At 37.3% G+C, this 25,388-nt stretch overlaps 1 protein-coding gene across 3 annotated transcripts in view; it reads right to left on the reverse strand.

Moving 5' to 3' along the window:
- The window catches only part of ZNHIT6 (zinc finger HIT-type containing 6), a 54,259-nt gene extending 34,068 nt beyond the window's left edge, over positions 1–20,191 (reverse strand). For 2 of the 3 annotated variants that reach the window (XR_004052196.1, XM_030913290.1), the window contains exons 1-5: positions 19,395–20,191; positions 18,261–18,326; positions 18,068–18,174; positions 17,897–17,982; positions 14,006–14,109 (exon numbers count right to left, since the gene is read on the reverse strand). Coding sequence is in view for 2 of the 3 variants with exons in the window: in XM_030913290.1 (XP_030769150.1) it covers positions 14,006–14,109; positions 17,897–17,982; positions 18,068–18,174; positions 18,261–18,326; positions 19,395–19,891 (860 nt within the window). In the remaining variant the exon portion in view is untranslated. The remainder of the gene's footprint in view (positions 1–14,005; positions 14,110–17,896; positions 17,983–18,067; positions 18,175–18,260; positions 18,327–19,394) is intronic. The other variant, XM_030913291.1, reaches the window with a different exon arrangement.
- Positions 20,192–25,388: the final 5,197 nt, after the last annotated feature.

The raw sequence follows: 25,388 nt of genomic DNA on the forward strand, positions 1-25,388 counted from the left end.
AGTGTTTCCATAGTATATCCCGGACATTAACATTTTAGCCCTTGTTTATAGTTATTAAGAGAAGTATTTCCAACTACTTTTGAGAATCACATTGATATATCATGTCAGTTCAAATATACTTAAAATTTTCACTTCTGATTTTTAAACACAGGTGACTCCATGAGGTAAGCTAAAGCTAAAACACATGTCTGTTTTCAGAATACTGTATCACTAATTACATTAGAAATTTCTACAGGTTCCATCCTGGCCAACATGGTGAAACCCCGTCTCTACCAAAAATGCAAAAATTAGCTGGGCATGGTGGCATGTGCCAGTGGTCCCAGCTACTCAGGAGGCTGACACAGGAGAATTGTTTGAACCCAGGAGACAGAGGTTGCAGTGAGCCAAGATCATGCCATTGCACTCCAGCCTGGTGACAGACGGAGATTCCATCTCAAAAAAGAAATGTCTACAGATTATAAAAAAACTACCAGTAAATTGTTTTATCAGAGAGCACAGCAAGTAGCAATAGTAAATAACAATGGTTTGTTTTAAAAGCTTTTTCTGTCAGGCATGGTTCTAAACATATGTATTAACTCCTTTAATCCTTATAATTCTATGAGGTAAATATCATTATTATTTCATTTTACAGATGAAAACACTAAGGTAGAGAGAAGAAAGTCACTCCTCCAAGGTCATTATTCAGCTGGAAGTAGCAGAGCTGCTGGGATTTGAGCCCAGGCAGTGCTTCCTCATAACTCTAGAGTCCACACTCCAATCTGCTATAATATTATGAGCTTTCTAGAATTGAAAGTTCAAAAATAAACTATGTATTTTTCTGTACTGCGAATTCAAGTGTATCTCAGTTACTTTTTATTTTAAATATTTGCCCCCATATTTTAAAATCATTTTTAAGACGTATAGCAGACATTTTGACTATCTACTTAGCAATCATTCCCCACCTGTCACCACCATCCTTCGTAATCCATAACCATACCTTAATGAATGAATTCTATGCCAACCCTCTAGGGGTGTACCTTATGACTTAAAAAAATCAACATACTTTCCTGGACACAATGGCTCCAGATTGGGCAGATTACGTAGGCAGCCTAATCATGGTGAATTTCAGGTTTTCTGTTTAGTAATGTTGGGAGAGAAGCACTCTGTTTGGATATTTACTATAACCCAAACTGTTACCAGCAATATCCTATGACTATGAGGATTACATGGACACCATAAAGGATACAATGACGAATCAGGAAAAAAAAAAAATGGGTCCTCGATGATATAACCAAGTTGCTGTATCTATTGAAGTCCATCTACCTCTGAACATTGTTATGAGAGCCAAAATGTCCTTTGTATATAGTTCAAATCTGTTTAAACTGGATATTCTATTTCATGCAATATAAAGCATCCTAACTGATAAAAGGGATTAATACAAACATTTCTTCTATGTTTGTCTTTCATTTATAAGCAATAGAAAAGGAAGAGACACTAAAATTGTCAACTGGTATGACATCTGGAAGCAGCAAATAATACCTGATGAAATTACAGGAAAAAATTTTGTTCTACTGTCAGCTATAAAATCTTAATTTAGAGTCGAAAGAAACTCTACCAAATTCTGAACTCTTCAAGAAAAATACGAAATCTACAAAATATCTACATAATCCTTCATTCACAGGCATTTAATCTTTTAAAATGTATTCCAAGATGAAAATTTGAAGTCTCTCAAAAATAAATGGAATCATTCCTTATAAAAATAATCTATTTTATTAGGATTAGTACTATGATAAGTGTTTTTTGGAAGCATGAATACAAAGAATCTGTTTAGTTACTTGGTATAGATTAAAATGACTAGAATTTGGGAGAAGGAAAACCATAATTTTATGTCTCACATCATTATGTAAATACTTTGGAAAGTAATAGTTATATATTATATTTTTGCCCTTTTAAAAATTAGTACCACTACTGCATGAAAATAATAGGAAACAGGTTAACTATGTGGTATTGGCTTTAGTAGAAAGTATATTAAGAAAATGGATATAGCAGGTGAAGACTGAAATGAAATGAAAAAGAACCTTTTCACTTCCAATAATTGAGTACTTAAGCAGTTCTCAACTGGGAGTATGGGGACAATTGGAAATGGTTGGGCAGTTTTGGTTGTTCCAAGACTAGGGAGCACTTGAGGGATTTAGTAGGTAGGGGGCAAGGAGTGGGAAATTCCTGTAATGTATGGGAAAGCCCCACACAACAAAAAACCTGTCCCATTCAAAAATGACAGTAGAACCCCTACTAAGAAACACTAGAAAGTAGAAAGGACAGCAGATATATGCATACCAAAAATGAATACCAGCACTAAATGCCCGCATCTGTTTCGTATTAACTGCAGAGAAAATATGTACTATAGGAACCTAGGCAAAAGAGACATAATGGAGAAGATGAGCTATCATGTGTACTTTCACAGATGGCTAGAAAATAAGGAAGAAAAAGACATGCTAGGATTTAGAATGGTGATCAGCCTGGGAACATTTAGTTGAATACATTAGGAAATAAGGTAGAGAGAGACTATGAAGATCCACATTCAGATATGGATCACTCGTACGAACAGGAAGATTTCCTGCTCAAAGTATGACTCTACCTAAACTCGCCGGCATGGCAGAGTGGGCCTCTCTCCAGCCTCATCTCCTGTCACTCACCAAACCCCCACCAAACTACTTACATTGTGCTAACTTTGCTACACTATGCTTTTGCATATGATATTCTCACCACCAGAACCATCTTTCCCTCTGTCTAGATAAAAACCTAGAAATAAAAACTATTTCTCATCCTTTAAAAACATGCTCAAATTCTATCTTCTCTAGGAAGTTTTTCCTGTTCCCTGCTCTCAGTGAGTAACACTTCTCTTGAAAGGCTGGGGCAGGGAGCCCTCCTCTGTGCTACCAAACCCCATGAGTACTCCATCACAGCACTAACTATACTGTTTTAAGAGTTTGCAGTCTTCTCTGCCCACTGACTGAACTAATTGAGAATAAGGTCAGTGACTTGTCGGCACACAGATCAGGGGTTTTCAGGTAGAGGTAAACATCAGAATCATCTGGTGGTTTTTAGAAGTAAAGATGTCCTTGGTTGGGCGTGGTGGCTCACACCTGTAATCCCAGCACTTTGGGAGGCCAAGGCGAGTGGATCACTTGAGGTCAGGAGTTTGAGACCAGCCTGGCCAACATGGTGAAACCCCATCTCTACTAAAAGTACAAAAAGTAGCCAGGCGTGGTGGGGCTTGCCTGTAATCCTAGCTACTTGGGAGGCTGAGGCAGAAGAATTGCTTAAACCCAGGAGGTGGAGGCTGCAGTGAGCTGAGATCGCGCCACTGCACTCCAGCCTGCGTGACAGACTGAGACTCTGTCTCAAAAAACAAAAACAAGAAGTACAGATGTTCTAAGGCTCTATAAATTAGCAAGTTCTGCTGGTCAAGCCCAGGTATCTATAATTCTGCATTTTGAAATTGCCTCAGTTAATTCTGACATGCACTCTAAACTGAAAACCACTAGTCATAAAACTGGTACTATTACTGTCTCCATCTTACAGACAAAGCAACAGGCACAGGGAAATAAGTAACTTGCCAAGAAAACTTCCTTACAAACAAAGATTAAATTAAATCTTGTTATGTTTAATAAAATATAAACATTCAGGAAATATTAACTATATTGTTATTCCTCCTTTAAAAAGCAAATACAACGAAGAAGACTTATTCTGTTTTGTTTAATGAGGAATATTTGAAATGAATTATATTTCCAACTGCCTGGGAAGTAGCAACTTCAAATGAGAGGGGGATAAGAAGGAGTTAACCCCAGGCTATGGAATGGGGTACAGACAGTACAAGACTCAAAAATGAGATGACAAATTTCATCTACTGGCAATGCTGCCTATGGCCAATTGAGATATCTCTGAGCTAATGACTTTTGTGGGCACAGAAGCTTAAATGATTCTAAGTAGGTGACCATTATGGTGAGAACAAGTTTTAGAGAGGTGTATCTAACAGATAGGCTGGGTGTGCTGGCTCATGCCTGCAATCCCAGAACTTTGGGAGGCCAAGGCAGGTGGATCACCTGAGGTCAGGAGCCTGGCCAACATGGTGAAACCCCAGCTCTACTAAAAATACATAAATTAGCAGAGCATGGTGGTGCAAGCCTGTAGTCTCAGCTCCCTGGAAGGTGGATGCACAAGAATCATTTGAACCCAGGAGGTGGAGATTGCAGAGCACTGAGATCGCACCACTAACTCCAGCCTGGGTGACAGAGTAATACTGTCTCAACACCGGGCACGGTGGCTCACGCCTGTAATCCCAGCACTTTGGGAGGCCAAAGCGGGTGGATTACCTGAGGTCAGGAGTTCAAGACTAGCCTGGCCAACATGGTGAAACCCTGCCTCTAGTAAAAATACAAAAATTAGCCAAGTGTGGTGGCGTGTACCTGTAATCCCAGCTACTCAGGAGGCTAAGGCAGGAGAATCGCTTGAACCTGGGAGGTGGAGGGGGTTCCTCAATAGTCCAGAGTGAGATAAGAAGGGCCTGCATAGGACACTACAGCTGATAAATGCTGCGGTCAAGGAGACAGTAAGAAAGGGACACATTTTAGAAGCATATCACAAAGGATGGTCTTGGTGACCAGGAAAAGTCTTCCTTAAGTGAATCAGTTCGGGAACCTCAAGATGATCAAGTGTTTGGCTTTCCATTTCTATGAATGCTAGCTAATTACTGCTGTGGAAAGTTATACCCTGTGATGCTGTGTCACAAGAACTCCCTTACCACTGTCTGCATGGCTGCAGTAAGTAAAAGCCCAACTGGGGAACCATTAGGATTCTATTCTTTCACACTGTTTTTTCTAAATCCTTGATGCTGTTCTGAAATTCTTCCATCAAACCATATCAAAGCTATTATGGCAGAGAAACCCAGAGCTAAACATTTCAATCAGTTGACAAGTCTGTACTAGGCACCTATTATATCATCCCCCAAAGCTCACAGCAAAATCCACTTGTCTTCTCATGACCACAACTGCTAAACCCATCATTTTATTTTCCTTTACTCTTTCCTAAAGCCAATTTATAGCAAAGTACAAACCTATACTACTTATATTTATAGGATACCATGCTAAAAAAAAAAAAAAAAAAAAAAAAGTCCTGTGCTTTTAGAAGTACATTACCACATAACTTTTTAAGGAAAAAAGTGCTACTGGCATTAATACAGGGGTAAATAGGTATATTACTGCAATATAATAAGGATGATGCAATTTTATCCAAAGAACAAAAAGTAATTTTTTGAATTCATAAAAGGTTATTTCTTTACAAGAGGGACATCTAGTGGCTAGCTTCTAAAACAGACTCAAGTTCTTAAATATTAAGTTGTTTAGTAATAGGCACACCTCTATTACTTTCATACTGTAAGTAAAAGACAGACACACAAACACAGAGCTAAAGAACCCTAGGTCAAAAGGATAAATTGAAAAGTTAAGGACTTTCAGTTCTAAGCTGTTAGCAGTAGAAGAATGGTAAGTAGAAGAACTGGATTGTTTAGAACTGAGGGCCAATTATCGTTTGGAGACAAACGCAGGGATAAGAAAATTGGATCCATATCTGAGGAAATGGGTGGTTAGTCCACAGAAAAGAGTCCAAGCAGACAGCAGTACCAGACTTACACAACTTCAGATACTGGGATTATTTACACGATGAGAAGTGTTTTAAATTACTGAAGAAAAAAAGGAAGCTTACAACGTGAGTAAGGAATACAGTTCTGTCTAAAAGATGAGAAAGATTAGGGAAGAAACAGAGCTTCCAGGGAAAAATAAACTAAAATACAAACAGTGCATAGGCTAAAAATATGATTAATTAGACAACTGAGGAGAGAAAGTGACTTGGACAATATAGCTAAATAAGTTACTCGGAATGTAGCAAAGACAAAGAAATTTAGATAACGTATTACTTTTCCAGAATTCTCATATTTAGACAGCAGAACAAATCTCAAGGAATAATAAAAAGAAATCACACTGAGACACACATCATAGAAACTGCAGAACTCCAAAGACAATACTGAATATTTTCAAAGCAATCAGAAGAGAAAAGAAGGAAGACTATGTATAAAGCAACAGTGTTCTCAATAGTGGCAAAAGAAGTGAGAAGACAATGGAATATATAAATTAACTGAGTTCTAAAATAAATGTCAACTTAATATATTTCATATGAAGCTAAACTATCATTCAAAAGGGGCTGGGCATGGGGGCTCATGCCTCTAATCCCAGCACTTTGGGAGGCCAAGGTGGGAGGACTGCTTGAGGCCAGGAGTTCAAGACTAGCCTGGGCAACATAGTAAGATTCTGACTTAAAAAGTAAAAAACAGATAAAAAACAAAAGTAAGAGTGAGCTGTCTGACTATACATGAAATTTTGAAACAGGCAAAAGAAATGTACAGGGGAAAAAAGGACAGGCTGTCTCTAAGGAAGAGAGCAAATGACAAGAAAAACCTTTCTGGGGTGATGGTAATGTTCCATTTATTCACAGGGACTGGATTATACAGGTGCATGTATTTGTCAAAACTCAGCAAATGTATATACTTAAGATTTGTGCATTTCATTATGTGTAAATTTTATATCAACAGACAAAAATGCAAACTATGGAACTCTAGTTATGATGCTTAAGTATTCAGGGCCCAGTAGAGGGATGCCTGCATTTAGTTCGAAATGCACCAAAAATAAAATGGGTTAACGGATGGATAAATATCTGATAAAGCAATTATTGTAAAATATTAATGACAGAATTTAGGTGATGGGTATGTACACATTCACTACAAAATTTTCAACTTTGTTTTATGTTTCAAATTTTTCATAATAAAATATTGGAAAAAACTTTAGGCAAAACTAATCTATAAAATTGAAAGTTAGGGGAGATAGTAAACTTGGGAGGTGGTGGTAGGTATTCCCATGGTGGGCAGTAAAGACTTCTCGGGTGCTGGTAATGTTTTTGACCTTGGTACATTAATGATTTGTGTATTTTTTTGGTATGTATTGTATTTCCATTAAAAAATGAAAATAAGACTAGCGCGGTGGCGCATGTCTGTAATCACAGCACTTTGGGAGGCTGAGGTGGGTGGATTGCCTGAGCTCAGGAAATTAAGACCACACTGGACAACATGGTGAAACCTCCTCTCTACTAAAACACAAAAAAATTAGCTGGTATGGTGGCAGGCACCTGTAGTCACAGCTACTCAGGAGGCTGAGGCAGAAGAATTGCTTGAAACCAGAAGATGGAGGTTGCAGTGAGCTGAGATTGCACCACTGCACTCCAGACTGGGTGACAGAGGGAGACCCTGTCTACAAAAAAAAAAAAAAAAAAGAGGATGAAATACAGATATTTTAAGATGAAAACTGAAAAAGCATATTTTTATAAGACCCTCACTAAAGAAATCTTAAAAAAGAAAACAAAATGATCCTAAAAAGAAGGTCTGAAAAAATGTCTAAAAAGGGACAAAAATACTGGTATATATGTGGGTAGATTATACTTTTGTCCATTTTACTGATGAGGAAAATGAGATATAGAGTTAAAGCCACAAAACCAGTAAATATCAGAGCTGGCATTTGAAGCCACTATATATTGTTCAGCTTCAGAAAACAACAAATAGTTGATTAAAAGAAACAGAGATCAAAGAGACATTTCTCCCATGGTTATATACATGGAGACTACTTGGTAGAGTAACATGTAATGCCCTTAAAGAAAGTTCAGCAAGATTCTAAGAGCTATTTCTTAGCATGTCCTTAACGTTACCAGCTTCAGTCCAAACTCTACTATCAGAGGGGACAAAACAACATGGTTCAGGCCACGTGCAGTGGCTCACGCCTTTAATCCCCGCACTTTGGGAGGCCAAGGCAGGCGGATCACAAGGTCAGGAGATCGAGACCATCCTGAACATGGTGAAACTCTGTCTCTACTAAAAACACAAAATATTAGCTGGGTGTGGTGGTGTGTGCCTGTAGTCCCAGCTACTTGGGAGGCTGAGGCAGGAGAATAGTATGAACCCGGGAGGTGGAGACTGCAGTGAGCCGAGATCGTGCCACTGCACTCCAGCCTGGGCGACAGAGCGAGACTCCATCTCAAAACAAACAAAAAAACAACATGGTTCATCTATGAAGTTTTTCTTATCTAACAGACATACAGTATATAACAAACAGAACTCATATATTTAAGCTGATTCCCAAAGGGATTCAGATCCAAAGAATCGCTAATTTATTACTGTTTTTTTTTTTTTTTTTTTTTAAGAGACAGGGCCTCACTCTGTCGCCCAGGCTGGAGTGTAGCGGTGCAATCATGGCATTCACCATCACACCAAGCTAAGTTTTAAATTTTTTGTGCAGATGACGTATTGCTTGACAATCACCAATTTAAAGTGAGCTTCCTGATCTTTCAGACAATTGTTTTAAACTCCAATTCTTTTTTTTCACTGAACATGTCATGGATAGTATTCCATGACAATACTTCTGCGTCTAATTGTTTTTGCTTAATAGCTGCATGGAATTCCACGGTATGAAGGTGTCATCATTTATTTAACTCAGTCCATACTGAAGGATACTTTAGGTTGGTGCCAGTTTTTACACTACTAAAAACAATATTGCAATAGATATATGTGTACATATATCTCGTTTGCAGATCATCTACAAATATGTTTGTAGGCTAAATTCCTTGAGTACTTATTTCTAACATTTTAAGATGTAATATACATTTTATACAACAAAATATATAACATTCTGAGAAACATTACCAAATTACCTTCTAAAAGGACCATACCAATTTAACTCTCAAGAACAATGGAAGAGAAAAATGGCCTGGTTAACCCATATCTTCATTATACTAGATATTATTAATGTTTATCAGTAAAATACTATGTATGTAGACATATCTTTCTATGACTATCTATTCTCATCCTCTGCCCCTTTCCTAATTAGTTGCTAGTCTTTTTTTCTTAATAATGCATAAGCACTCTGTGTCATATATGTTAAAGACTTTTTTGATCCAGTCTTTTGACTTTATTATGGTCTTTTTTTGCCATGTAAATTTAGTTATTATTTTATTATTTTCCTTTTGGCTTCTGGATGGGATGTTTCTTCTCTTCAAGATTATGAAAATATTCCAGTATTTTTATTTCATTTTAAGATTTTGATCCATCTGGATATTATTTAGTAAAAGATTCAGCATTTCCTCTCAAATGGCAAGCTGTTTCAACTCCATTTATTAAGTAATTATTTGTATTAATTTGAAATGTTACCTTGATCATATACTAGGAAATCAAATATACTATTTATTTTCTGTGATCTAGTTACAGATTTCTAGGCCAACACCATAAAATTAGTATAATTTCATAAATTTTAATGAGTCCAGCCTCATCATTCTTTTTTCAGATTTTTCCGGGCACTTCTGCCATGTTATTCTTCAAAATAAACTTCAGTTATTTATGAATTGTCTTCTCAATAAATAAATAACAACAAACAAAATCCCACTGATATTCTGATTAGGATTGCATCAGACTTAAAAGATCACTTAAGAAACAATACTGAGCTTTTTAAGAATACGCACTTTTTTTCTAAACTAAAAAAATGTAACTAAAATAGGCACTCATACTTTCTTGATGAAAGTACAAAGTGGTAATGTTTTATGGAGACAATGCAGAGTTTTTCTCAAAAGTTTAAACACATCTTTTAAGTCATTCAGGAGAAATTACATTTTCTTCATATAGGTCTTTCATATTTCTTTCAACAAATTTGATTAGCACTGGGTAGAAGTGAACATAAAACTATAGACCCTACAAAGAGATGAGGTAAAGGAATTACCTCTGAAAAAGCCACTATTTTAAAGTAGCTTGGGATCTGCTCCAAAATAAGCAGGACAGCCAACATTTCCTTATCAAGCTTCTCTATTTTTAACAGCGAATGTCAACCTTGCTTTGGCTCAACTTATATAAGCCTCCCTGAACTTAACTTTATTGATTACAGCTATCTACTATGACACTCCTGCAAATTCCTCTAAAATAGTCCTCTAAAATTCATCCCCATTGCATCCATTTTTGACTTCACAGACTTCACCTCACTTTGACTATTCAGTGAAAATTGCAGTACTTATTCTTAGAAAAATTCACACATCACATAATTTCACATATAATTTTAGGAGAGTCAGTGAAAATGCCTGCTATAAAGGGTGTCTGGATTAGAATGAACCTATTCCAGTCAGCTGCTACAATCACCTGCAGATAGGTCTACAGAGTAATTCAGGTACAATGGCACATTCATCACACTTCATATAGGGGCTTTTAAATTTAAAACTTTTTTAAAAAAATAAATGTAGACTTTATAGAAAAGTTACAAAAACAGTACAAAAGATTTTTCATTCAGATTCCTCAAAAGTTAAAACATTCAAATTTTAAGCAACATTAACTTGAGATTTTGACTATACTGCAGTTCAAGTTGCTTAAACAAGCAATCAATTTAATACCTAGGGCGTATTAATAATAATCTTAGAACAAGACTAACTTCTCATATCAACAATTCCAAAATCTCCAAAACTGAGAGATTTTTAACTCCTTCAGCAGCAAAACCTGAGTCAGTCTACAATCATTATTTACCCATTATAAGGTAAACATTTATAGGTTTCACTGCACAAATAGTACTGTTTGATTACACAGTGCTGTCCCAGACCTATGAGGGGTGAATGGAATATATAGTAACTGTGGCATATTCCTAAGAATTTCAGTGAAGGGAATGTAAATCTTCAATGTCACTGTATATTATTTACTATGTGCCAGGTACTACTTTAGTTATTATTAATAATTCATTTAATCCTATCAATAACCTGGTAAGTCAGATTTTGCCCAAGGTCACCTAATGTATAATCAAACAGTAGAGGCAACATGCAAATTTACATTGATCAGAGACAAAGTTATAACCAACTTTTGAAAGTTAATAGAAAAAAGTATTGAAAACTAGTCTCTTAGAATACTGGGGGCATGGGAGCTTAACAGAATTCTTTGAAAACATTTCACTTCCCCTTCTTCCCTCTTTCCAGCAAATACAACTGCAATCATCTAAAACCTTGCTCATTTTCATGTGTTCATGGTATCTTATTGCTCAGCTGATAAGATACAAATATCTCAAAGTAATTCTAAATGTCTTTATTTTTTTCTCTTAAAGGTGAAATATAAGATACAAATATCTCAAAGTAATTCTAAATGTCTTTATTTTTTTCTCTTAAAGGTGAAATATAAGACACCAGAATCCTGATTCTGTCTACATTATATTAATTATATAGACCAAGAAAAGATTAGAACTATACATTCAATAAGTACATCTTCTGTATTTATCTAAATCAGTGGTTCTCAAATGGGGGTGATTCTGCCTCCTGCAGTGGACATCTGGCAATGTCTTAACAAGAAATAAAAAATCCAAGAGCTCAACCTCTCTAATAAAGCTGCCCACAAAAAAGTTTGGTAATATTCAACAAAAGTTAAGGTATAACTAAAATAGGCACTCATACTTTCTTGATGAAAGTACAAAGTGGTAATGTTTTATGGAGACAATGCAGAGTTTTTCTCAAAAGTTTAAATACATTGTACTCTCTAATCCAGTAATTCTGCTTTCTAGGAATTGATCCTACAAAGAAAAGTCACGTAAGCACACAAAACAATTTGTTCAAGGCTGTTTAATATCGTGCTATTTATAATAATTAAAAACAAGACATAAAATAAGTGTTCATGAATATGAGAATAATTAAATGAAACAGGATATAGTCAAAGGTGGAATATCCTACTTAAAAATAATGAGGCAGATTTGCATTAACAAGAAAAGAGGTTCATAATATATTGCTAAATGGAAATTCTAGCTGTAGGAAAAAAGGATGTGAATTTATTCATAAAAATTAATGTTTAACTTGAGCAGAGTCATGTCACTTTATATAGCTTTAAGTATTTTATATTATGTTTTACTTTATTACATAAAAAAAGAGAAAACATGATTAGAAGGAAATGTTACGAAATTTTATTAGTGGTCAACTCTAGATAGTGGAATTACAGGTGATATTTTTCCTTTAAACTTTTTAATGATACAGATGTATTATTTTTACAATAGCTACTATAAACTGATTCCTTCCCACATGCCACTTACTGCCTATGTGAATTAATACACTAAAAGGCCACAACTCTACAAGGCAGTTATCATGAGCTCCATTTTGCAGATGGCAAAAGACTAAAAAAAGGATTCTAAAGCCTACTATTACACACTATGTTGCTAATCTCCTCTTAGGAAACACTAAAAATTTAAGAAAACCAATCCCAAATCTCTATAAATTTATGAACAAAAGACTAACGCAAGAAGAATCTGATTTGCCATTTGCAGAGACCTGGGGAGTTTCAAAACAACCAAAAATATACTAAACCTGGAAAATATACTGAGTGTAATATTCTTGGTAAAAACTTTCCGCATACATTCATGTATCTAGAGACACAAAAATGTTATACTTGAGGCCATCTGCTTTTCATTACTGAGAACTAATCTCTGATTACAATCATTCTGAATGGCTTCTTTCATAAAACAGGAACACATTTTGTATTTGAGAAGGCACTAATCAGTTACCATAAACTTCTAACCAGTTACCATAAACTTCAAATTATGTCAATTTCTAAATACGTCAGTTTCAAAACACACAAAAGAATCATCTCACATTTGATAAACACAAGACATTACTTCACTTTTTTTTTTTTTTTTTTTTTTGAGACAGGGTCTCATTCTGTTGCCCAGACTGGAGTGCAGTGATGCAATCTTGGCTCACTGCAACCTCTGCCTCCTGTGCTCAAGGGATGCTCCTACTTCAGCCTCCTGAGTCGCTGGGACCACAGGTGGGTGCCACCACACCTGGCTAATTTCTGTATTTTTACTAGAGATGAGGTTTCACGATGTTGCCTAGGCTGGTCTCAAACTCCTGGCCTCAAGGGATCCACCTGCTTCAGCATTACTTTTGGAAGAAAACCAGGAAAAACGAAAAACCATTTTTACAAATATTTACGTCTTATATAAAATAAATGGGTAACATCATCTTCTAATTATGTTAACAGCTTTGAAAAGGTAGAAGTTTTACTAGAATAATAATTCTGATGGCTTATGTCTTTTCAATTTTTGGAAGAGTACAACTGGAAAGGCACCGTAGAGTTGACCTGGGTCAACTCCCCATATCATACAACTGAGGCCCAGAGAAAGGAAGGTGATTTGTTCAAGGCCCCACAGTTACTAAGAGGCTGGAAAGGGAGGGACTCCCTCAAGTTTTTAAAAATTCTAAATCCAAAATCTTGACTTCTGAAAGGTATTATCTGATAATTTAGTTGGCTTAAAGTACTTTGGGATCCTGTTTTCCTTTGTACTCTTGGGGCCTTTTCAACCAACATTTTCAGACAGCAGCAAACTAATCTCTGTTATATTATCTGTACTCAAGAGTTCAAAGTCCCCTTCTCCATCGACAGCTTTTAAATGAAATCTTATTTGGAAGCCCAGTGGAGAAAGAAAAAAGCAGAGTTGCCTTTAAACAGTACAGAGGTCCTGCTTTTACTTGCTTTGTCCTGGAAGTCCCTGAAATACTTTATTGGTATCTTAGGTCTCAAAGAAAGTTTATTTCTAATCTATGAGAGTGTTCTAGGGCACTGCTACTCAAAATGTTTCTCAAACAATCAGCATCACTGAGGAGCTTGTTAGAAACGCACAATATCAAACTCCAACCCAGGCCTACTAAAAAATCACAAGCATACTTAACAAGACGCCTAGGTGACTGGTATGCACCCAGATATTTATTAGAGTTACGTGACATACAATTGCTACAGTTATCTTGTCATGGACCAATAACAAACAGTTTAGAGAATCACATTTGGGGTAGCAATGCTCTATAGCAACCAAACCTTAAAGAATGATCCTGATCAAATCAGAACACCTGATATACTAAAAAGTTAGAAACTTACTTCTTATCAAAAAAGGTTGAATTCTCCTTCCTCTTGGTGAATCCACTGGGTAGAAGTTTCAAGTTAATACCTTGCCTTCGGGCACGATTTTTCATAAAGTACATCTAACAAACAAAACCAAACAGACAAATTAATTTTTAAATTCCTTAAATTTAAAGAGTAAAATAATGTTCAATAATAGTTAAGATTTACTGAGAACCTAAGTGTTACAACAGCTCTAAGCAGTAACTTCACGTAATCTTCACAACGACACTATGAGAATAGGTATCATCTCCATTTTAGCAATAAGAATTAGTGAGATCCCAAAATCATACACCTATCTCAGAAAGACAGAACTTGTACTCAAACCCAGGTCTGTCTAATTCCAGAGCTTGTGCTTTTAACCCATATATTCTATGAGCCAAAGAAGAATTTAATGGAGATTAAAACAAACAAAAACACAGGTCATTTGGCAATCACAGAGGCTACCTACACAATTCTTAATTTCTTTTACTGACGGTTTTACCAGCTAGCTGTGTATATATATCCCTGATTTTATTACTAGACAGCTCACTCAAGGGAAGAGCCATTGCACTGCCTAGTACAAGGCCTAGTTTAAAGTAACCACTGTTGTGAGAAGCACAAAATGGGATATGAGGACATTCTGGCTCTGACATGTGTTATTACATTGACCACTTGGGTTGATTAAGCTAAACTGGGCAATTCCAGAATTATGAAGGAAGTAATACCAGATTTTTATTAAGTCAAGGAAGAAGAAAGATCACTCAAAGAAAAGGCAAAATATAAATGCAAGTTTTTTGTTAAGTGAATAGGGATCTAGAATTTGCAATGTAAAGTCAGAATCAAGTCATAAGCCAAGGGAAAGGATGGGTCAGCTATCACTGGCTAAGTAGGAAACTGTTTTAATAAATTACATGTAATTTTATAATTTAGAGGACTTTGGTTTCAGTGATGGTAGTGATTATTATAAATAATTATAATAGCAGTGACCAACCCTCCTAATACACCTTCAGGATAAGGGTGAACCAGAAACAATCTCTACTTTTAGAGCAATCTAGGAAACTTGTATGGTTACACTGAAACAGAGGAAAAAAGAACAAAAACTCATTAGCAGTTAGGGCTATGGGCCATCTCTTGCTTAGATTTGCAATTATTTTGCCTTGAAAACAGCACTGAATAGCCATACTCTAGAAAAAAGGAAGTGGGAGGACTTAATCAGATAACAAGTTTCAGCAAAAAACCACCGTAATTGACAGAGCGTAGTACTGGTGCAGGATATACCACTAGGACAACAGAATGGAAAAGACAAGGCCACAAAATGACCCAAGCACATAGGGATGCTGATATATGACAAAGGTGGTCCTACACAGCAGTAGGGAAAGGATGAACTTTCCAATAAATGGTGCTGGGAAAAGTGGATTATCCATATGAAAAATTAAATGGGAACTCCTCTGTACATGATACCAAAAATCAATTCCAGTTAAAGACACAAGTGTAAAATACAACAGTATAAAGCTTTTAGGCAATAATTATGAGAGAATAACTTCCTAACTTCATGGTAGGGATGGAATTTCTTTATAAACATATAAACCTACTAACTGTAAAGGAAACAAATGATAAATTTGACTACATTAAAACTAAGAATATCCATTCACCACAAGACACTATAGAATGAAAAGACAAGACAGAGACTAGAAGAAGATATTTACAGCATACAACCAACTTGCATTAGCATCCAAGAAATACCAAGAATTCTCACAAACCAGTAAGAAAAATAAAGCTGACCAATGAAAAGATGAGCAAAAGACTTGAACAGGCACTGCATAAAAGAGGAAATCCAAATGGCCAATAAAGTATTTGAAAGGTGGTTCAATCTCATCAGGAATTAGAGAACTGTACATTTAAAACCACAATAAAATTACACAGCTAACAGATTGACAAAAATTTTTAAAGTCTTACCAAACTAAGGACTGGTGAGAATATGACAATAGGTACATTCATATACTATTGGTGAGAGCATAAACTAGTATAATCACTTTGGAAAATGTTTTGGTAACATCTAGGCAAATTGAAGATATGCATACCACACAACAAAGCAATTCTATTCCCAGGTATAAACCCTATGAAAACATGTTCACATGCATACTATAATTCATAGACAAAAGTAGTGGCATTTTTTCTAAACTGTTTTTTATTCTTACAGAAAATCCAAAACCCATAAAAAAAATGCATATACATATTGTGTTACAGTCCTAAGATAGAAAAAAATATTAAGAAATGAGAAAAGATCAGGGAAGGGCATAAGAAGGTGGCATGGAACTTCTGGGAAGCCAGTAATGTTCTAATTCTAGACTGAGGTGGTAGTTACATGAATATTTATTTTATAACTATTCATTAAACTGTGTACTTCCATTTTGTGATTTTTAGAAAATATACATGCTATATTTCACAATTAAAAAATTGTAAAGTAATTTATCTTTAGGTAGAATTTTAATTATGCCTAATTAAGTTTGAGGAAAAATAAGAGTTGCTATATGAATAATTTTCTTTCAGATATGTGTGATGTAATTATGTCTGTACCAATAATACTAATAAAACAAGGTGTTTAAAAGGTATTAAAATTCTGCAACTCCAATACTAAAATCAACACAATTCCAGGATACGATTTAACCACACCATACATGAATTTCTACAACACCAGTTGCCAAAAAATTCCAAATATGTAAGCTTTAATTTTGCATAGTATTTAAGGAATTAAAAAAGGAATGTAAGAGTATGAAAATGGAGTATATTAGTCAATTAGGCAAGTCTTGTTAGCTCTTCCTTCAAAATCAGAATCTAATCCCTTCGCAATAATTCAAACAGTATAACCAAGCCACTATGATCTCACAAGGATCGTGGGAAGAGCTGCATAATTCGTCTCCCTACTTCCAGTCTTCCACTCTTGCCCCCCCCTAAAGTTCACACAGCAGCAAGAGTGGTTTTTCAAAAAGCAAATTTAAGTTCAAAACCCTTCCATGGTTTCCATTTGCACTTAGAATTAGAAACCCTCACCAGTTTCTTTTCTTTTTTCTTTTGAGACAGAGTCTCACTCTGTTGCCCAGGCTGGAGTGCAGGGGCGCAATCACGGCTCACTGCAGCCTTGACGTTCCTGGGCTCAGGTGATCCTCCCTCCTCAGCTTCCCAAGTTGATGGGACTACAGGGGCACACCACCACATCTGGCTAATTTTTGTATTTTTTCATGGAGACAGGTTTTCATCATGTTGCCCAGGCTGGTCTTGAACTCCTGAGCTCAAGCAATGGTCTGGCCTCAGCCTCCCAAAGTGTTTGGATTACAGGCATGAGCCAGTTACTCTAACTTCATTTTCAATTATGCTTCAGTTACCTTGCCAATCTTTTAATTCCTCAAACCAGACATCCTTGTTTCTGACTCAGGTCTTTCCTTTTACTTTTGTCCCTACCTGGAATAATCTTCCTCCAAATGTTTACATGACAGCTTCTTTCTCAGCATTCAGATCACTGCTTACATATCATCTCTTAGAGAAGCTTCTCCTGACCACTGTATCAAAACTAGTACCCTGACAATCTCTCCCCAACAGACCATTTTCATTCTCTCTTTAATCTCTTGAGCCTTCTTTATCTTCTATATGAACTTAACTCTATCTGAAATTACATTTGTTCCTCCACTCATCTCCTGTATCTCCCACTAAATACAACTCCACGAGGGGACAGACTTTGTTTGGGTCACAGCCATATCCTTAAGTAATCAGAACAGCTCTACATCATGGTAGCCACTTAATATATATTATTTGGTAAGTTAAAAAAAAAAAAAAAAGAATCTAATTGATTTGAAGGACTTCTAACTGGAAGAAATTAGGAAAAATTCTTACATGTTTATTGCTTATTGGTCTTTTCAAAAAAGCATCTCTAGAAATATGGTCCGCTGTTCTTGCCACATCTTCCAAAAATCGATAATCTAAAAATTTCAAAACAGAAGAATTAACAACTGACATACACCAATGGCCAGAAAGCCTCAATTTGCTATGCATAAAGTGGCTTACCACTTAGGAGATTCATTTCAGTAAACTGTTGTATTGAAACGTATGCAGTTTTATCTCGAACTCCATTACATGTCAGTTCTGCTTTGTGTTTCTTTACACAGGGCAAACTGAAAAGACAAAGGGGAAGTACTTTTATACTTTAGGGTAAGAAAGGTACAGATACAGGTTAAAAGGTAGGAAGTTACATGTATACCTGCAGGAATATCGCATACAACGTGGACATCTGTACTTTGCTTCTTCTGTACCACAAGTTTCACACCTGCGAAAGCCCACATGTAACATTACATTATCAAATATTAACTCTATTTATTTATAAACTTAAAATGTCCCAACTTATAAACTTAGTGACAAGTAACTCTGAAAAAAATTTGATAGTTATTGAACATCATTTGAAAATTCTTCTCTATGAAACCTTCCCAAAACAACTACATTTCCAATGTTGTTAGTGACATGTAACTCTGAAAAATGTATTAAAAATTTTAAAACCCATCTTGCTTTTGATTTGTTTTTCTACTCTAATTAGGGAATGAGATTATTCACTGATATTTTAACTTGTGATTCCTGGAAATGTTTAGATATTTTTAAAGCACACACCAGAAAAAGAATATAAGGCCAAGTGAAATTTAGAGAGTAGTAGTAGCATCTTTTTTCCTGAACTCCACACCTAATCTAGAATGAACATCGAAATAATCTATAAATGCCATGTAACCCATAATCTGTCCTCAACTGCTCTTCTATGCTCTTGGGATACTGACAACCAAACTACAGTTACTTATATTTAGCCCACTGTGTTCTAGACGGTAATATTCCCAAGAATCTGACTACTTTATTTCCTTTGTCACATGATCCACACAATAAGGAAATTAAATCAAAAGCAATAAATATTCACAGCACCCATGCAGAAGTTTGATAATTGAGATCAACTGTAATTTTGCCTAATTTTAACTTAATCTACGTTGTCACTGTTGGTTTTATTAGACTTTCTCATCTCTATTCTCTCTCAAAGGAATACGAAGTAAAGAGCATATTAAGTCAAGCCAGATCCAGTTCCAAATGATCTTTTGGTCCCCAGAATTTTCACTTTCCTAACTTGCTCATTACCCACTGGACACTACCAACTTCATATATTTTCACTGAATTTGTTGTGTTGTCATCTACAACACCCTCCACTTCCCAACCCACCCCCACGAACGCCGTCTGACTCCAGAAACCCAAACTTGTGCTTATTTTTCATTATTCCACCTTCTCCTGATAGTGTGGTTTCCTTCACTCTAGACATGAGGATTCCACAGCTTTATTCCCCTAAATGGAATTCCCCATGCCCTACCTTGACATGGCCAGTTTCCGCTTGCAACCCACCGGGTGATTTATCGGAGGCTCTTCTTTCACCTTTGTATCATCCACGGTTTCTTTCTTCAGGAAATCCTTCTCTTCTTTTACACACTCTCCATGCATCACTTCCTCTTTTATGTATTGACCAACAAACTTCTCCTCCTGTTTCATCTCCGAGTTATCCTTCTCTTCCTTCACTTCTGACCAGTCCATTACCTCTTCCTTTACCTTCTCTTCCTTTACCTCTGGGTCACCCACCTTCGCTTCTTTTACCACTAAACTACTATCCGTCTCCTGCTTCACCTCCAATACGCCTGCCTTCTCATCCTTCACCTCAGGCCTATCCTCCACCTCCTGTTTTACCCACTGGCCAGCCAACCTGCCTTCTGTATCTGGCCAGTCCATAATTTCTTGCTTCACTACCGTTAGGTCCATCGGTATTTCCTCTGGCCTTTGTCCACTTCCTTTCTCTCCAGCCCCTATCTCCTTCATTCCTGTCAGCCCTTTCCCCTCCTCTCTGCCGCCGACCTCCTCCGCCCGTGCCAGGCTCTGGACTTAGCCGCACCCCCTCAGCTACGCTGTGGAGACCTCCCCCAGACTTCCCTTCATTTTCAGCAGCAAACTCACGATACTTGGCCTCTGTTGCCACTCTATCCTTCAATGTGGCTGCTACACACGAATAGGAGGAACTACCGATCGGAATACCTACGGCGGCCCACGTGCGAAGCCAAGTAGCCAAGAGCCCAGAATAGTCAGCTTGACGCGACTGCTCGAATCGCCGTAAAGCAACGCTCTTGCTCCTCGACACTTCACGACTTATAGAACTCTTTACGGCTCTGCGGAGGCGCTGCCGGATGCTCTGGGCCAAGAAGCGTAACTGCGTGACTTGCCCAGGTGTATTTTCGTCTCCCGCTTGGTTTCTACTACACCCTTCCCCTAGGGAAGCCTCCTGGGCCACACCCTAGGTCACCCTCCACGCCCTACTCGGTGTAAAGAGTGGAGGAGACCGGCAGAGGGAGAGAAGCGAAACCCTTACACTCTGGAAATGGGAAAACCCAACCTAATCTGTGTTAACCATTAAATCCAATCTTGTATGAAAATGGAGGACACACCCGATGTTACATCTTTCCAAGCTTTAGTTTCTTAAAGGTATAAACTAGGGACCATGGTATTATTGATACAAATCTCCCAGTGTCATTGCGAAGATTATATGAGATAATGCATGGGAATCAACTAGCAGTGACGGATACAAACTCAATATATAACGGAATTCTAATGGGTTTCAAACCGCCTGGTTTCCTCCACCCCTTTCCCCTGGGGAAGCCTCCTGGGCCACACCCTAGGCCACCCTCCACGCCCTACTCGGTGTTAAGAGTGGAGGAGACCAGCAGAGGGAGAGAAGTGAAACCCTTACACTCTGGAAATGGGAAAACCCACCCTCATCTGTGTTAACCATTAAATCCGATCTTGTATGAAAATAGACACACCTGATGTTATGCCTTTCCAAGCTTTAGTTTCTTAAAGCTATAAACTGGGGACCATGGTATTATTAACACAAATCTCAGTGTCATTGCGAAGATTATGAGATCATGCATGGGAATTAACTAGCAGTGACGGACACAAAATATATAACTGGGAATCCTGATGGGTTTCAAGTAGGAAAGAGGGCATTAATTTTTCTTTCCATTCTTTTTAAGTAACAGCCTGACGCAGGCATTCTGAAGGATTCTGCAGCATTTTGCAGGATTCTCTCAGAGGACATCATAAATATATTAGGTGAAAGTGCTTAATGCCCGGTATTGCTGAATAACATTGCATTGTATGAATGTGGCATGTTTTTTCATGCATGTACCAGTTGGTGGGCATTTGCCTTGTTTCCAGTTTGGGCTATTACGAATAATTCTGCTTCCACATGCGTATACAAGTATTTGTGTGGACATGTTTACATTTCCCGTAAGTAAATAACTAGGAGTGGAATTGCTAGGCCATATAAATTTATGTTAATTTTTAAAGTAATGCCCAAACTGTTTTCCAAAGTAGCTATACCATTTTACATTCCCACTGGCTGAGAGTTCCTGTTTCTCTACATCCCTGCCAATTCTTAGTATTATCAGTTATTTGATTATAGATGTGTAGTGATATGTCGTTGCGAATTTAACTTACATTTCTTTAATGTTATTTAATTACATTTCTTTAATGACTAATGATGTTGAACATCTTTTCATGTTAAACTGGCCACTTAGATATTTTCTTTAATGAAATGTTTATTCAAATCTTTTGCTCCTTTTTAATTGACATCTTTTATTATCAAATTATAGTAGTTATTCATATATTATGCATACAGGTTTGTGGTAGACAGGCACCAGTATGTTCCCCAGTGATCCCCTCACCCCCACAGTGTTCAGACCAATGTGTAGACTGCTCTTCCGTCATCCCAGGATTGGTCTGTGTTACTGATAGCATACAGCAGAAGTAATACGTTACCTCTAAGATTAGGTTTGGAAAAAGGCTGTGGTTTCTGCCTTAGGCTCTTGCTCTTTTGTTCTCCTTCCTAGATCATTCACTCTGGGGGAAGCAAGCTGCCACGGTTGTGAGTACCAAGAGGCCCATGTGGCAGTGGGCCAAAGTTACTGGCTCTTACAGGCTGAATTGTGTCCCCTCAAATTCGTGTGTTAAATCCGTAACAGCCAGTACCTCAGACTGTGAGTGTATTTGGAGATAGAACCTTTAAAGGTGATTTCATTAAAATGAGACCATTAGGGTGGGCCATAATCCAATCTGACTGATATCTTTATAAGAAGAGGAAATTTGGACACAAAAAGAGACAAGAGAGATGCCTGCAAAGAGAAAAGACTATACAGTGGTACAGTGAGGTGGCCACCTGCATGCCAGCAAAAGCGGCCTCAGAAAAAACAAGACTGGTGGTGACAACTTATTTTGGAGTTTTAGCGTCTGTGAGAAAGTAAATTTAAGTTACTCAGTCTGTGCTAGTTCATTATAGTGGCCTTGGCAAACTAATGCACTGGTCAACGATCAGCAAGGAATTTCAGCCTGTCAACAGCATATGAGTGAATTTAGAGGAAGATTCTCTAGTCCTAGTCCAGTTTTACATGACTGCGGCTCTGGCCAACAGCTGCACCCAGATTCCGGACACTCAGAAATTGTGGGAAGGGATAAATGTTTCTTGTTTTAAACTACCAAATTTCTGGATAATTGATACAAAGCAATGCATAATTAATGCCAATTCCTTGTATGGTTTGCAAATACTTTTTCCCAGTTTTTGGCTTTTCCTTTTCTTAGTTGTCTTTAAAAGAGCAAAAAATTTGCACTTCAATTAAATCCAGTTTATCAAGTTTTATTTTTATTTTTTGTGACGGAGTCTCACTCTTGTCACGCAGGCTGGAGTGCAATGGCGTGATCTCTGCTCACTGCAACCTCCGCCTCCTGGGTTCAAATGATTCTCCTGCCTCAGCCTCTCAAGTAGCTGGGACTACAGGCAGGTGCCACCACACCTGACTAATTATTTTTGTATTTTTATTAAAGACGGAATTTCACCATGTTGGCCAGGCTGGTCTCAAACTCCTGACCTCAGGTGATTCACCCGCCCCGCAAAGTGCTGGGATTACAGGTGTGAGCCATTGCACCCGGTCTCTCAATTTTTAAATGAATGGTTTTTTTGTGTGTGTCACACTAATAACTTTTTGCCTAGCTCAAGGTTGCAAAGAGATATTTCTCCTATATTTTCTAGAAGTTTTATAGTTTTAGCTTTTACATTTAGGTCTGTGATCCATTTTGAGTTGGCTTTTGTATCTAGAGTCATCCCTCTGTTTCTGTGGGGGACTGGTTCCAGGACCACCACAGATCTGAGAATGCTCAAGTTCTACAATCTGCCATCTGCATCCATTGTTTCACATCTGGACATTTGATCCACAGTTGGTGGAACCCACATGTGGTAGAACTAAGGATATCATCCATAAGGTGGACAAGGTAATGGTTTAAGTTTTTTTTTTGGCATATGGATATCTTATTGTCCAAGCACCATTTGTTGAAGCCTATTCTTTATCCTTGAATTGCCTTGATATTTTAAAAAATCAATTGACCACAAAGATAAAGATTTATTTTTGGACCTTATATTCTGTTTCATTGATCTATATGTCTATCCTTACACAAATACCACACTTTATTATGACTTTATAGTAAGTCCAACTTTCTTTTCTTTTGAAAATTGTGTTGGCTATTCTTGGTTGTTTGCATCTCTGTATATTTAGTGCCAGCTTGTCAATTTCTACAAAAGAACTTGGGATTTTCATCGGGACTGTGTGGAATATATAGATAAGTGAGGGGAGGATTGTCATCTTAACAACATTGTGTCTTATCCATGAAAACGGAATGCCATTCATTTATTTAGATTGTCTTTAACTTGATTTAACAATGCTTTGTAGTTTTCAGTGTACAAGTTTTTACATATCTTTTGCTAAATTTATTCCTAAGCATTTTATTCTTGATGTGATTTTTTTCTTTAAATTGAGACAGGGTCTCCCTCTGTCACCCAGGCTGGAGTGCAGTGGCACAATCATGGCTCACTGCAGCCTCGACCTCCTGGTTTCAAGCTATTCTCCTACGTCAACCTCCCAAGTAGCTGGGACCACGAGCGCATGCCACCATGCCCAGCTAAATTTATTTTTGGTATTTTTTTGTAGAGATGGGGTTTTGCCATGTTGCCCAGGGTGGTCTCAAACTCTTGGGCTCAAGGGATCCGCCCACCTCAGCTTCTCAGAGTGCTGGGATTACAGGCATGAGCCACCACACCTGGCCTTGATATGATTTTAAATGAGGATTACTCATTTAATTTCATTTTGGATTTTTCATTGCTAGGTTGCAGAAATACAATTGATTTTTGTATTTTGATTTCATATCCTGCAACCTTAATAAACTCAAATGTTTTATAATATCTCAACATAATTGGATTCAATTAACTTATATTTTGTTTAAGAGTTTTCATCTATGTCTATGAAGGATATTTATTTATCTGCAGTTCTTTCTTCTTGTAATGTTGTTAGGTTTTGTTATCAGAGTTTTCTGCATACCTTTTAACTTTTATGTTTCCCATCTCTTTATTGCTTCCAGATACTTTCTGGGAGAGTTCCCCAAGTAATTTCTACCTTACTATTTTGGTATTTGATGGTATGCAGTCTGCTAGTCAACCTATCCACTAAGTTCACTTCAATCACTATGTTTTTCATAACCATTGTCTCTAGCTTATTATTGCTTCATATTTCTAATATCCCTCTTTATCTCTCTGAAGGTATTCCTTTAATTCATTTTATTTATTTATTTATTTTTTAGAGATGGAGTCTCGCTCTGGTTGTCCAGTCTGGAGGGCAATGGTGCGATCTTGGCTCACTGCAACCTCTGCCTCCCAGGTTCAAGTGATTCTCCTGCCTCAGCTGCCCCTGCAGCTGGGATTACAGGTGCCCGCCACCATAGCCAGCTAATTTTTGTAGTTTTAGTAGAGACAGGGTTTTCCCATATTAGCCAGGCTGGTCTTGAACTCCTGACCTCAGGTGATCCACCCGTCTTGGCCTCCCAAACTGCTGGGATTACAGGTGTGAGCCACCATGCCCGACTTTTGACTTATTTAAAAATCTTTAGTTTTTTGCCCATTAATTCTGTCCCTCCAGTGTGAATTATCCAGTTTAAAAAAATCTTTCGGAATTACACTCCAGATTTTATAATATCTTCTCTGGAGATCTCCTATTCCTTTGAGAGTATTAGCAAGCATAGTTGTAATTCATATTTGTAAGGTAGGGTCAAAAGCATAGGACTTGGATTGTAACTCTTCTGGTCATTCTTTTGAATGTGGAGGGTAAGCAGAAGAGTCGATGAGCATCATGGTAGAAAACCTCTGGTGTTACAATCCGGGCTCCACTAGCCCCAGTCTGCCCTCCTATGAAGAGCATACGCCTCTCAGGTTAACTTCTAGTACTCC

The sequence above is a fragment of the Rhinopithecus roxellana genome, chromosome 12 (assembly GCF_007565055.1).
Source record: "Rhinopithecus roxellana isolate Shanxi Qingling chromosome 12, ASM756505v1, whole genome shotgun sequence".
NCBI classification, from domain to species: Eukaryota; Metazoa; Chordata; class Mammalia; order Primates; family Cercopithecidae; genus Rhinopithecus; species Rhinopithecus roxellana.